The 13,292-nt window shown below is 39.1% G+C and overlaps 1 protein-coding gene across 1 annotated transcript; it reads right to left on the bottom strand.

Annotated features, from left to right (window-relative positions):
* Positions 1-2,474: 2,474 nt before the first annotated feature.
* pyya (peptide YYa) lies at positions 2,475-12,981 on the bottom strand. Its single transcript, XM_037689322.1, has 3 exons — positions 12,834-12,981; positions 9,697-9,884; positions 2,475-2,559 (listed from the first exon to the last, which is right to left on the bottom strand). Exons 2-3 carry the CDS (start codon positions 9,882-9,884, stop codon positions 2,475-2,477), a joined length of 273 nt encoding a protein of 90 aa, XP_037545250.1. The 5' UTR covers positions 12,834-12,981.
* Between the last annotated feature and the right edge of the window lie 311 nt (positions 12,982-13,292).

Below are 13,292 nucleotides of genomic sequence, written 5' to 3'. Positions count from 1 at the left end.
CGAGTTACTACAACAAATAATTTCCCTTTGGGATTAATAAAGTATTTTTGAATTGAATTGAATTGAATTGAAATCCACTCCATGGTAAAAGAGTTTGAACCCTGCTCCAATGCTGCAAGCCTTGCTGCCCTTCCACTTGGTCTCTTGGACACATAAAACATCTACCTTCCTTCTCTGCATCATGTCAGCCAGCTCTCTACCTTTGCCTGTCATTATCCCCACATTTATAGTTACCACCCTCAGTCCTACATTCTTGACTTTCCTCTTCTCCCTCTATCTCCTAACACGTTTCCATCCTCGTGGTTTTCCACTAACAGTTGCACAATTTCTGCTGGCACCCTGTTTGTTAACAACAGTGGTGGTCGTTGTTAACCCGGGCCTCGACCGATCCGGTATGGTGTTGCTTAGATGGACTTGCATGTTAGTTTTGGCAAAAGTGTTTTGCGTCAGATGCCCTTTCCTACACAACCCTCACCATTTATCCGAGCTTGGGACCGGCACAAGAGATACACTGGCTTGTTCTCCCTAGGCAGGGCGGCTTTGGCTGAGTGGTTAGAGCAGTCGTCCTCCAATGCAAGAGTTGGAGGTTCGATTCCACCAGCAGTCACAAGCCGAAGTGTCCCTGGGCAAGACACTGACCCCCTCATTGCCTTGGATGTATGTCCCATTGGTGTATGAATGTGATCAAGCACAGATTATTGTTTGTATAGCTATAGTAGAGTGCTGTATGAATAGGTAAATGAGGGCACAGATTGTGTTGTAAAGTGCTTTGAGTATCTTGATATGATAGAAAAGCACTGTATAAATGCAGTCCAGTTACCGTTTACCATTTGTATTATGAACTGCACTGATCTCTTTAAATTAGTATAGCTTGTTTAAATTTCAGCGTTTGTTTAAATGCATGCCTTAGAATTTAACTTTAGGGAACATATCATTCCTTGTGAATTAGATGTTCAGTCTCCGTTTAGCCTCTAAAATAGTGAGCACAGAAAGGTGCAATATTTTGTGACCCATTCCCCGAAATACCTCTGTTTTCCAAATCTATTAAAGGCACAAACATGTTGTACACAACCCCACCTGCAAAAATAAAGGAGCCATAAGCTTTTGCTAATGTCACAGAAAATTGTTTATTCACAGAGTCTGATTTTATATTTTAAAGTAATAATCAGTTATGCATTATATATAGAAGGATGTTAAAGCTCAACGACACAAAGACAAATTTTCACAGATTTTGACTCAATGCTTTGATTTTATACCAACAGATTGTATACAGCTTGTTGTAATGGCACAGATATTAGACAGGACAGTGCAAGAGGAGGTGCTAGTGCTCCAGTCAGTGATGGTCATTTTGTTGGCTCCAGACAAGGACAATCAGGGGTGAAAGGCACCTGTTGCCCCGGTGCATTCTGTGAATCACCGAGAAGGAATGCCTAATTAGGAGGTAGAAGGGGGGAGGAGTCACCAGACAGTGGAGTCGTCATATCTGTTAAAAAGAAGCAGAAATACTGTTCCTCCAAACCCAGTTTATATACACAGATGAACTGTTATACCTGCACTAAAGCAACAAGACAGAGAAAAAAATGAGAAATTTTGTTGTGTCATTGACTGAACTAATTTATTTTTTGAAGGATTTAGAGAATTATTTTAAATAATTCCCCAAAATAAAGAGAGAAGAGACAAAGAGATAGCTGCAAACATTTTGTGTAACCATTTTTTTTTTGTGTGTGCTAACGTTCTTGTTTATTTTATTTTGCAGTACAATTTATAATTATTTATTTCAGACATTGGGAAGCATTGCTGGGGATTATGTCAAAAGGTAAGCTCTATATGCTAAGTAGTTTATTCCATAGTTTGTGTAACTGAAATGTAACTGGTAGTATTAAATGCAGAAGTGAAAGCAAATGATGCTCAATTTGGGTTGTCAACCATTTCTTGAAATACTAAATGATTTTGTGTATAAAATGTAAAAAAAAAAAAAAGCCTGCATTTCAAGATTCAATGTATTTATAGTAAAAAAAATAAAAAAAAATAGGGACTTTTAACACATGAATGGAAGAAGACTCATGCTCAGGATGCTAACTCTTCCTGAAGCTAAGTGTTACGTTATACATTAATCCTGCTCATTGGTCTTTAGTCACGAGTTGTGACCTACCACCAATGAAAGTGATGACAGTGAGCACTGCTATGTTACAGCTAACAACAGCACTAGATTAAAAAAGTCTAAAAAGTATATTGGACTGGCCAAAAGGTATTCAATGGAAGAAACAAACAAACAAAATGTCCCTGAAACAACATTAGTGACAGGCTGTGGATAACAGAGTGGAGAAAACTTTACAGTCAAAAAGACATCTCATACAGTTATATGGTTTGTCTAATAAGCATTTAGAGTGAGTTAAACCAACTGTGTAGACCCTTTGTAAATTTAATGTAAGATGTATACATGAATCCCTTATCACGTGGTCTTTGTAGTGTCTTTACCTTGATCTGTGATCTCTGTTGCTGTCACCACCAAACAGCAGCTCTGAAACCACATCCTCCTGAGCAGAGCGCTTTCCATACCTGCCAAAACCAAAATCTGTCATTAATTAAGACAAAATTTACTGGAGTTTTGATTGTACAATTCAAGTAACTATGGGCAGCACGGTGGCGCAACTGGTAGAGCTGCTGCCTCTCAGCAAGCAGGTCCCTGGTTCAAACCCCGGTCCAGGGGCCTTTCTGGGTGGAGTTTGCATGTTCTCTCCGTGCATGCGTGGGTTTTCTCCGGGTACTCCGGTTTCCTCGCACCGTCCAAAAACATGCATTTTAGGCTGATTGGTAACTCTAAATTGTCCCTAGGTGTGAGTGAGAGAGTGAATGGTTGTTTGTCTCGTTTGTCTCTATGTGTCCCTGTGATGGACTTGCGACCCGTCCAGGGTGTACCCCGCCCCTCGCACAGTGATTGCTGGACATGGGCACCAGCGACCCCCATGACCCAAAATAGAATAAGCGGGTAAAGAAAATGGATGGATGGATGGATGGATGAATTCAAGTAACTATGGGCAGCACGGTGGTGCAACTGGTAGAGCTGCTGCCTCTCAGCAAACAGGTCTTCGGTTCAAATCCTGGTCCGGGGGCCTTTCTGGGTGGAGTTTGCATGTTCTCTCCGTGCATGCGTGGGTTTTCTCCGAGTACTCTGGTTTTTTCTCACAGACCAAAAACATGCATGTTAGTGTGATTGGTAACTCTAAATTGTCTCTATGTGTGAGTGAGAGAGTGAATGGTTGGTTGTCTCGTTTGTCTCTATGTGTCCATGTGATAACTGGAGACCTGTCCAGGGTGTACCCCGCCCTTCACATAGTGATCGCTGGACATGGGCACCGGCGACCCCCGTGACCCAAAAGGGAAGAAGTGGGTAAAAGATAATGGACGGATGGATAGGATTCCATTTAACACAATCTAATCAAAGTCTTTTTATTGAATTTTTCAGAAGACACCTACACAAACACACACACAAATACAATAATGTCCCCTCCCACTCCACACGCCTTCCACACCTGATCAGCCACATAGACATGAACACATCAGACAGGCATTGACATATTCTCAACATAAAACATAAATGGCTGTCCAAGTGTCTGGACAGCCATTTATGTCCCAAAATATCTCAACAGAACCTTTCAGAGTACTGTGTATCTAATCTTTTCCAGATGAACATGACATATGACTTCTCTTATCCAGTGTTCATATGCCGAGGGATATGGATCCTTCCATCTGCATAAAATAAGTCTCCTGGCAAGAAGAGAGCCATAAGCAAACATCTTCCTCTCGCACTTACTGAAGGATGCATCTACAGGGCACACTCCAAACAATTAAATGAATGGTGACGGGTACACAGTTTGTAATTAACACAATTTATTATTACTTTTGGTGCTTACTGTCATGACCTCAGGTCAAATTCATATTCATGAGAGAACAATCCAGGTTTAGAATTTGAGTCAGGCTTCAGTTTTCCCACTTTATACTTCACTAGAGTTATTGCCACAATTTCCATTGTTTATTTAAATTCAAAGAAAATGGGATCTGTCTGCTCATTTTCTCCTCAGCTTACCTAAGTTTTCCAGTGTTTCACAGTTAGCTGTTCACAGACTCATGCTTTCATTTCTACAGTCACATTCAGACTAAAGCATGTGTAAGAATGACGAAATAACATTTAAGTGTCCTGCTGAAGAAATCAGGGTTCCAGAGGAGCCTGCAAAGGTAAATTCACTGTGCCGTTCACCAGAAAATGTCTAGAAAAGCTTTGTGATAAAGTAAATGTTAAATGATCAAAGCAACCAAAGCAGATGACTTGCAGTTTCTCTGTTTTCCCATTAGCAATCTGTTCTACTTCACCATATAACCACAGCATCCGTCATGCACCGATGTATTTGTCTACTAACATGTAGCAAACTTGTGGTGTCTCAGCTGTTACTAATAACATCTTTAAAACAACCTCCATCCCTAATAACAATCTATTATCACCCATAAATCTCCATTGTTTTCATGATCTTCATAGACCCAAGTTAGTCATGGTGTTCTTCAGGGCTCAGTGCTTGGGCCAATACTCTTTACTTTATATATGCTTCCATTAGGTAATGTTATTAAACAGCATGGGATAAATTTTCATTGTTATGCTGATGACAAACAATTATATTTGTCCATTAAACCCAATAAATCCAATCAGCTACTTAGACTACAAGCATGTCTTAAAGAAATAAAAACCTGGATGACCCTTAATTTTCTCCTTTTGAACACAGACAAGACTGAGGTTTTGGTTTTTGGACCTGAATTAGTTTTTCAGTCTTTCTCCCTCCTTAGATGGCATTAATCTGTCCTCCAGCGCTAATGTTAAAAATCTTGGTGTTATTTTTGATCAGGACATGTGTTTTATCCCCCACATTAAAAATGTTACTAGAACTGCCTTCTTCCACCTGCGTAATATCACTAAAATTATAAACATCTAAAAATGATGCAGAAAAACTGGTCCATGCATTTGTCACGTCTAGACTGGACTATTGCAATGGTTTATTATCTGGATGTCCAAATACGTCTTTAAAACGTCTTCAGTTGATCCAAAATGCTGCTGCCAGAGTCTTAACTGGAGTTAGTGGGAGAGATCATATTTCTCCAGTTTTAGTTTCTCTCCATTGGCTCCCTGTCAAATCCTGAATAGAATTCAAAATCTTACTTCTAACCTACAAAGTTCTCAAAACCTGGCTCCATCTTATATTACAGATCTTATTGTTCCATATTTTACTAACAGAGCACTCCACTCTCAGACTGCAGGCTTACTCATGGTTCCTAGAGTTTCCAAAAGCAGAATGTGAGGAAGATCTTTCAGTTCTCAGGCTCCTCTCTTGTGGAACCAACTTCCAGTTTCTGTCCATGCGGCTGACACATTGTCCAGTTTTAAAACTGGGCTTAAGACTTTACTTTTAGCTAAATCCTACAGTTAGTGTTGGCTTGTTATGCTGCTATAGGCTTAAACTACTAGAGAACAAACTGACCTCACTTCCTAAAATAAATTGTTAAAATTGAATAGTTTTCATTTGATACTATTTCTATCTCAACATGTGATTCTTGACCTGCCATTGTGTATCTGTTCCTACCAAACCCAGCCAGTCAAAGCAGATGGACGCTCGTCCTGAGCCTGGTTCTGATAAAGGTTTCTTCCTCATGAGGGAGTTTTTCCTTTCCACTGTTGCCTTCATTCTTGCTCAAGATGAGAGTCTGCGATGGAGTTAAACTGAAAGCAGTCTGCTCCTCAGATAAATAATGTTGTTAACTTACTTTTTATATTTCTGTTTAGTGCCCTAAGACAACTTCTGTTGTGACTTGGTTCTTTATAAATAAACTGAATTGAATTGAATTGATTTGGCTCTTATCTTGTTTCTCTCCATCTTTCTTTATAGCTAAATACTCTGTCAAACTGTGACCAAAAACGGACAAACACGTTGGATGTAAGTCCTACAAGTTAGGTGTAGGTTTTGAACAAGTTATCAGCATGCTGATATTCAATGAACACCCATTCATTTTGTTAGCAAAATTTTCAGCTTATGTGCACATGTTGCTGATGAGATTAAGTTTTTAGGTTTAAGTTACAGGTACGCTATGCACAAGTTCACACACATTACATGTAAGTTACTCATAAGTTTGCATAAGTGGGAAACCAGTAGCGAGCTTTTAAGCAACTTACTTCTAACATATCTATAACTTACATCTTTTCAGCAACACGTTCACATTCGTTGAAAATTTAGTGAATGTGCAAAACCTTTGGCAGACATCACCATACAACAAAGTTATGTCCTCGTTTATCAGCGTGCTGGTAACTTATTCAAAACTTGCACCTAACTGGTAGGACTTACGTCATCATTGTCTTTTTTTTTCCATTTGTTGACATATGTTGACGCTATATGTGGGAGAGTGGTGGCGCAGAGGTTAGACAAGGTGGGAATGTGATCGGAAGGTCATTGGTTCAACTCCACAGACTGACAACATCAAAATGTGGGTGGGAAAGGTGAAACACTCACACCTGTCTCCACCCTTGTTTGCCCCACTCAGGGCCCTTGAGCAAGGCCCTGAACCCCCACCAGCTGCTCCTCCGGGCGCCCTAAATGGCAGCTCTGTGCTCCACACAGAGGGCTGTGGTAGCTCAGTGGTCTGTGGTTGTGTCAGGAAGGACATACAGCGTAAAAACAACTGCCAAGTCTTTGTGCGACTAAATTCGCTGTGATGACCCTTGAAGAAGGGAGCAGCCGAAAGAAGAAGAACGAAGATTTAAATATACCGCCCTCTTATACTGAACCTGGATCTCAGCGTTAGCAATAAAAAGTCTCCTTGCTCTGTAGCAAAAGCAACATTCTAAAATAACAACAGTAGTTAACATTATATAAAATAATTGTCAACTTTCTGTAATGGATTTTTTCTTTTTATGTTTGTTTTTCTCTTTATAGCAGGTGGCAGCCAACAGAAGGAGATGTACTATCCTGCCTTCATCACAGCACATTCTGAGGTGCTGCCGAGAGAAATAAACTCAACATGATTTGAATAAATATGATCGAATACATTTTATGTAAATAAATAATTCAAGCGTTCACTAAATAAAATACACACCTGATCTTGCTGCTCAGATCCATGAGCGGTATCTGAAGAGCCTAAACCTGACAGCCAGCTCGTCCCCAGTCAAACCCCGGGCAGAAGTAAGTGAGTTCCACACTGATTTGAGTCAGCCTTCAAATAACAATGTGCAATTTGACTTTCATGAATAAAAACAGAAAACGCTTTAAAAAAGCATTTGGAGTCGCCACAGAGCTGGGAGCTGCTCAGCCCTGCCCCTAATTAAATTGGGTGTTTTTTATGGTGGGCCTTTCTGCACCACTTTTATTACTCCACTTGCTGATGTGGAGGCCTGGAGGGGTCACAGAATGAATCATGATGTCATCTGTGGGCAGCCACAGGAAGGATCGTAAACTGACAGCGGCTTCACTGGGACTGAATTCAAGAACATTTAAATCTGGACCCAGGCAGGAAATAGGCTCAAATTCAAGATTAACATGAACATTAACATCCCCAAGAGAAGGATTTAAATAGTGATAAGTCTTTGTTTTTAAATCTTTAGTATTTGTTAGGATTTTTTTTACTATATGTCAGAGATACGACAAGTTAAAAACACTCCTCACAATTTGATCTGAACGCCTTATTAATGAGAAAATGGTGTTTTGTTTGCAAATTATGTCACTGTGGTAATTCGAACCGTCAATAAAAGTAACAGCGGCTTCCAATATGACAATCATTTTCAGAAACAGATGTGGCATGAATTATTTACCATAACTCTGGTTTTATTTGGCCTATCAACATCGTTTAAAAAGACCTTTATCATTTAAAGTTCTTCTGCCACAAATCATAATTACCAAGTGTCTTACTTCCTGTTTCATTAGAACTGTAGCTTTGCCTCTATCCATGTCTGATCCGTTAAGTTTCCAGTTCCTGCGCATGGTGGAGCTGACTGAATACATGGCACAGCATCTTTCCTTAGTCTGGTGTTAAACTTTCCTTTGTATCCAAATATCCTCAGATTAAAGTTTGGGCACACTTCTACAAAATCTGCATGTAGACGTTGACAAACTTCACCCACTTCTCACTAATTTCCATGATTTTTGGGGAAAGTATTTATGCTAACTCCCTCCTGTGAAACACACTGATTCGATTTGTTGTTCCTGCCACAAATATTTTTGCCAGAAATTAGAACGAAACAATAGACTGTGACATTGTTCAATAGAAATCTAGTATATCTAGAAAATAGAAAGTCGATAGAAACATGACGTCAGACCCCATGTATGGAACTAAAGGGCTGTTTCCTAGAGACCAGCTTGAAGTCTCACAAAAACTGTTTAAAAACATTTTCATTACTCTTCAACATTTACAACAAAACGTAGGCATTTATTTATGTCTATCATATTTAGCTGGATATGTAATATGCAAAAATGTTGGATGTTGGATTTGAAGTGTATGAGTGAGAATGTGAAGATGCTGCATATAAAGTGTAAATGCAATTTACTTGTTTTATTCAGTAAATTAAATTTAGAAAAATGGGCAAATTTAAACTATATTAACAATTTATTTTCAGTAACATTTTTGATTTAACCTTAGCTGAGTATATACTGATCACAAACCAGATCCACAGCTTTGACGGTGATCAGCTACTTGTATACATTTTTACACCATTGTTTGTTTTGTGGGAATAATTTAGCAAAAATATAAAAACATTTCTAGAAGGAAAAAACATTAATGAGCTGTTAAATGTGTGAATGCTATATGTAATTTGTTTTGTAGCCTTTTTTTATAATAGCTAAATATTAGCTAGCTCAAACATTGTCTTGTTTAAGTTTAATAAATATTTTGGAAAACCAGTTAAAATTTGACTAAACTGACTAATCACCATTTTGTATGTTGGTTTGAATTTAACTGACATAGCTACGTATAAAGATTAAATTCAACTTATTTATTTACCTAAAGTGATGCAAAAATGGGCCAAACTTGACAAAAAGTTTCAGAAATTAAAAGTTTAAATAATTTGTAAAGTTTTACCTGATATAAGTTAGCAGTTAAAATGTAATTGTTTCTTATCTGTCATAGTGACATCATCTGTCCCTTTGTCTGTTTTCTTGGTTTCTTTGGTCTTTAGTTCCCTTTCTGGTCCTGGTGTTTGACTGGTCCCAGTCACTCTTCACTCACACCAGTTGTAATCAGCACCAGGTGCATTTGAACCTCTCCTGTTCACTTCTCAAACGTCTGCTCGTGGTTCTGTTCAGCTACGGACCCGCTCCTCCTCAGTCTGCCGTGCTCCTGTTCGCCTCATGATCTGTGTAAGTTTTGCAGCCACGCCAGTTTTCTTGTTCAATAAATTATTTTTTATTTAACTCCTGCACGTGGATCCTCATATATAGTCAGTTAATGTTGTCTCAAAACTATTGGTTATAAACCACGGAGGGTGGAATGTGACTGAATTAAATCAATAAATACATCATGAAAGAAATAAATGTACCCTCCATAATAATCTAACCAAATAAAATAACTACACATTTTTGCACTAGTTTTAATAAGTAATTTTAGCAGCTTGATTTTATAGTAACAGATGGTGTGTGTGTGTGTGGGGGGTGGGGGGGGGGCATTGAATACCTCTGTCTGGTGATCAGGTTGATGTAGTGTCTCAGGGCGGTGTAGTACTTTGCCAGCTCTTCAGGTGGTGCGTCCTCACCAGGGTTTTCTGGTTTTGGGGGGTAGGCATCCGCCAGTGCTCCCAGACATACCAGCACACACACCACTGTGGCCGCCAGCATCGTCCATGGCTTCAGCATCACGACCATCTGCGTCACAGCAGCAACTTGTGAGTTTGATTCAGTAATCAGGGATGTTCCTTTAAAAACATTTCAATGTTATTTTTGTTCTTTTTTCACAGAATGTGTTTGTTTTCTTCAATAACTTGAAACACAGACTTGGAATATTCTGGGGTTTGACTCTTCTTCAGTCTGGACAACTAAATATTTGAGGCTGGCAGAACGGCATATTTTTAAAATATTTTTTAAAAAAATTCTGAGGAAATGTCTTCTGTGCTGCTGGCTGATGGGCAGAGCCAGCCAGTGGTATGAGCAGATAGGACAAATGCATGTGCAGTTCCTCCAGGGGGCAACAGAGACATCCATCCATCCATCCATCCACCCATCCATCCATCCACCCATTCATTATCTTTACCCCCTTCTTCCTTTTTGGAGTTACCAATCAGTCTAACATGCATGTTTTTGGTCTGTGGGAGGAAACCGGAGTGCCTGGAGAAAACCCACGCAGCACGGAGAGAACATGCAAACTCCACCCAGAACGGCCCCCGGCCAGGATTTGAGCCTGCAAACCTTCTCGCTGAGAGGCAGCAGCTCTACCAACTGCGCCACCGTGCCGCCCACAACAAAGTCACTGCATCACAAAAAAGTGTCACTTTCACAATTCCTATTCCAAAAGAGTTGTATTATTTCTTAGTATGAAAAAAAAAAAAAAGAAAAACCCAACATAAAACAAAAGGCATTAATTAAAGCACATAGAGCCTGTTAAAAATATCTACATTCATTCAACCTTTATTTAAACAGGTTAGTCCCAATGAGCCACGAGGACTCATTTACAAGGGAGACCTGATTTCAACAAACGATGATGACAACAATGGACAACGACGACAATAGACAATCACAAATGATGTGTACAAATTTACGTTTTTTCTTCTTCTTTTTTTACAAATGAAAATAAAATGACAATTAAAAGGAAAAGTAATGAAAAAACAGCTAGATTACACTAAGATTCAGCTAGATTGCTTAAATCACCACTCCCTACCAGCTTGTTAGGCTCTTCCCGAGTTTTCTGACCTGACCTAAGAAAGACAATAAACATTAAACACAAGGATTAAAGCAGAAAACAAATATTTTTTTCCACACAGCGGGGTGTTCTGTTAGGGTGGCAGGGTGTCCTCCTCAGAACATAGTATACAGCAGTAGCCTTGATCCTAACTCACTAAACTTCAGATAACGTTACTGCAGCATGATGGAGGAGCGAAGATGTGATCACTTGGAACTATATAAATAAACTGAACTGAACTGAACTGATGCTGTAATGTGGGTTAGTATTTTTACCTTATATTTCTTAGGGAAATTTGTAAAATTAGATTTATTTTGCAGGTGTTATACATGTGTTTACATTTTTACTGACATCTGCTTAACAATTGTTCTGGTTGTAATAATCCTTTTCCATCACCTTATTGATCATAGTTGTTGTGTTACGGTTCATATTGTCTGAAGTGTTTATAGTATATACTGTAGTATAATCTAACTATGAAGGTATGAAGAAAGTTGGTCCACAGAGATCTTTTTTCTAAATGAGAACCGCTTCATGTTCTCTAAACAAAAGGACATTTGAAGGTGTCGTTCAAGTATTTATGCATTTACTGTACACCTTGTTCACACCTTGTTAACTGTTTTCATCGCAAAACTTGTTTTCTTAAAATCAGTTTCTTATGAAGGTGTATGTAAACTGGCAGAGGAATTTACTGCAGTGAGAGTGGGGGCGGCATGGTGGCACAGTTGGTAAAACTGCCACCTCTTAGCAAGAAGGTCGCCGGTTCAAATCCCGGCCCGGGGCCCTTCTGGGTGGAGCTTTCATGTTCTCTCTGTGCATGTGTGGGTTTCCTCCCACAGACCAAAAACATGCATGTTAGGCTGATTAGTAACTCTAAATTGTCCCTAGGTGAGAGAGGGAGATTGAATGGTTGTTTCTCGTTTGTCTTTATGTCCCTGTGATGGACTGGAGACCTGTCCAGAGTGTCCCCCACCTCTCGCACAGTGACCGCTTGATATGGGCACCTGTGACCCCCGCGACCCAAAAAGGAAGTAGCGGATAAAGATGATGGATGGATGGATGGATGGAAAGTGGGGGCACCACCTAATTTCTTGACTGAGGCACCTAATTGGTTAGGGCCATGTCTGCAGATGAAAACATAGGTGTTTGTGTGTGTGTGAAGGTTTATGTGCTTTCTTGATACACAAAATAATTTAACATGAATAATGAAAACATGTCTGCTCATAATTGTTTTTTTTTCCTGTAATAAATCCATTTCAAATTTTAATACAATTTGTTGGTTTGAATAAAACTTAATGAGTACATCATAAAAAAATAAAAATAATAATAAAGAAACTTGTACAGATGACATGATAATAAAATAAAATAAACCTTTGTGTCAAATTCTTATTTTTAAAAGCCTACTAGATTTCCTGTGCAGTCAGTCAGCTTCACATCATCATGAGTGAATGAATGAAAGAATGAATGAATGTCTCAGCAGAGCTGAGACAAAATGCTCCATATAGGACAAATATAAGCTACTAAAGAATATTATTGCTTAATTGTAGTGTAGTACACAAGCAACACTATAATCATATTTAAAATTATATTTTTAAATATGATTGTTTTGGTATAGTTGTGGCAATAAATGTTTTATCTGAACATGATCTACCCTCTTTCATTAACTTTGTTTTCCAGGCTGTGCGTCCTGATCTTACTGCAGGATGTTTGTCTGCTTTCTGTAGTTCCAGTGAAAATTACGGCCAAATAAAATATGTCAGGATGTATTTTACACAAGACTTCATGGAAAATTCCAAGTTCATCTTTGAATTTTCATTACTTTTCTTGTTTTACTTTATTTATTCACTGGGTTCAACAATACAAAAACCTAGCAAATTGCTCTGTTCATGATTGATGGAAAGTCCTGAGAATGTGTCACTTACTTTAAGAAGATTAAGAAGATCCAGGAGGTGGTCTGGGTTCTAGGTGATGGTCTGTGTTCCAGGTGGTCCCTTGGAGAAACAGAGGTTCTTGTTTGCACCACTAAGGAGTTAGGAGTTTGATCTCCTTGTGAGTCTGGTTTTCCTCTGCTGGTCTTTGGTTCAAACTCGCAACAGAAGGATTTATATGATTCAGCCACAGCACAGCAGGGAGGGGTCACACAGTTGGAGTGTGTTTGTAAAGGTGGGGTGAGTAAGACCTGGGGGGTGAAAAGACTGAGTGCGTCAGATGGGGCTGATGATGGAGACATTACTAACGTATCAGCCTTGTGCGCTCAATCCCGTAATTCTGATGCAGTCAACAAATGACACACAAAAAGCTGCTTGTGTGTGTGTGTGTGTGTGTGTAGATAGGTAGATAGATAGATAGATAGATAGATAGATAGATAGATAGATAGATAG

This window comes from Nematolebias whitei, chromosome 15, assembly GCF_014905685.2.
Source record: "Nematolebias whitei isolate Nwh7 chromosome 15, NemWhi1, whole genome shotgun sequence".
In the NCBI taxonomy this organism is placed as follows: domain Eukaryota; kingdom Metazoa; phylum Chordata; class Actinopteri; order Cyprinodontiformes; family Rivulidae; genus Nematolebias; species Nematolebias whitei.
The sequence above is the reverse complement of the archived record's forward strand: the minus strand, read 5'-3'. Positions and strand labels throughout refer to the sequence as shown.

What these genes read in the sequence shown, in the direction of transcription:
- pyya (XM_037689322.1), bottom strand. Translation starts at nt 9,884, where the DNA reads ATGGTCGTGATGCTGAAGCCATGGACGATGCTGGCGGCCACAGTGGTG. An exon ending in AACCTGATCACCAGACAGAG is followed by an intron (nt 2,560 to 9,696) that starts GTATTCAATGCC and finishes TGGTTTTGGCAG; the next exon opens with GTATGGAAAGCGCTCTGCTC.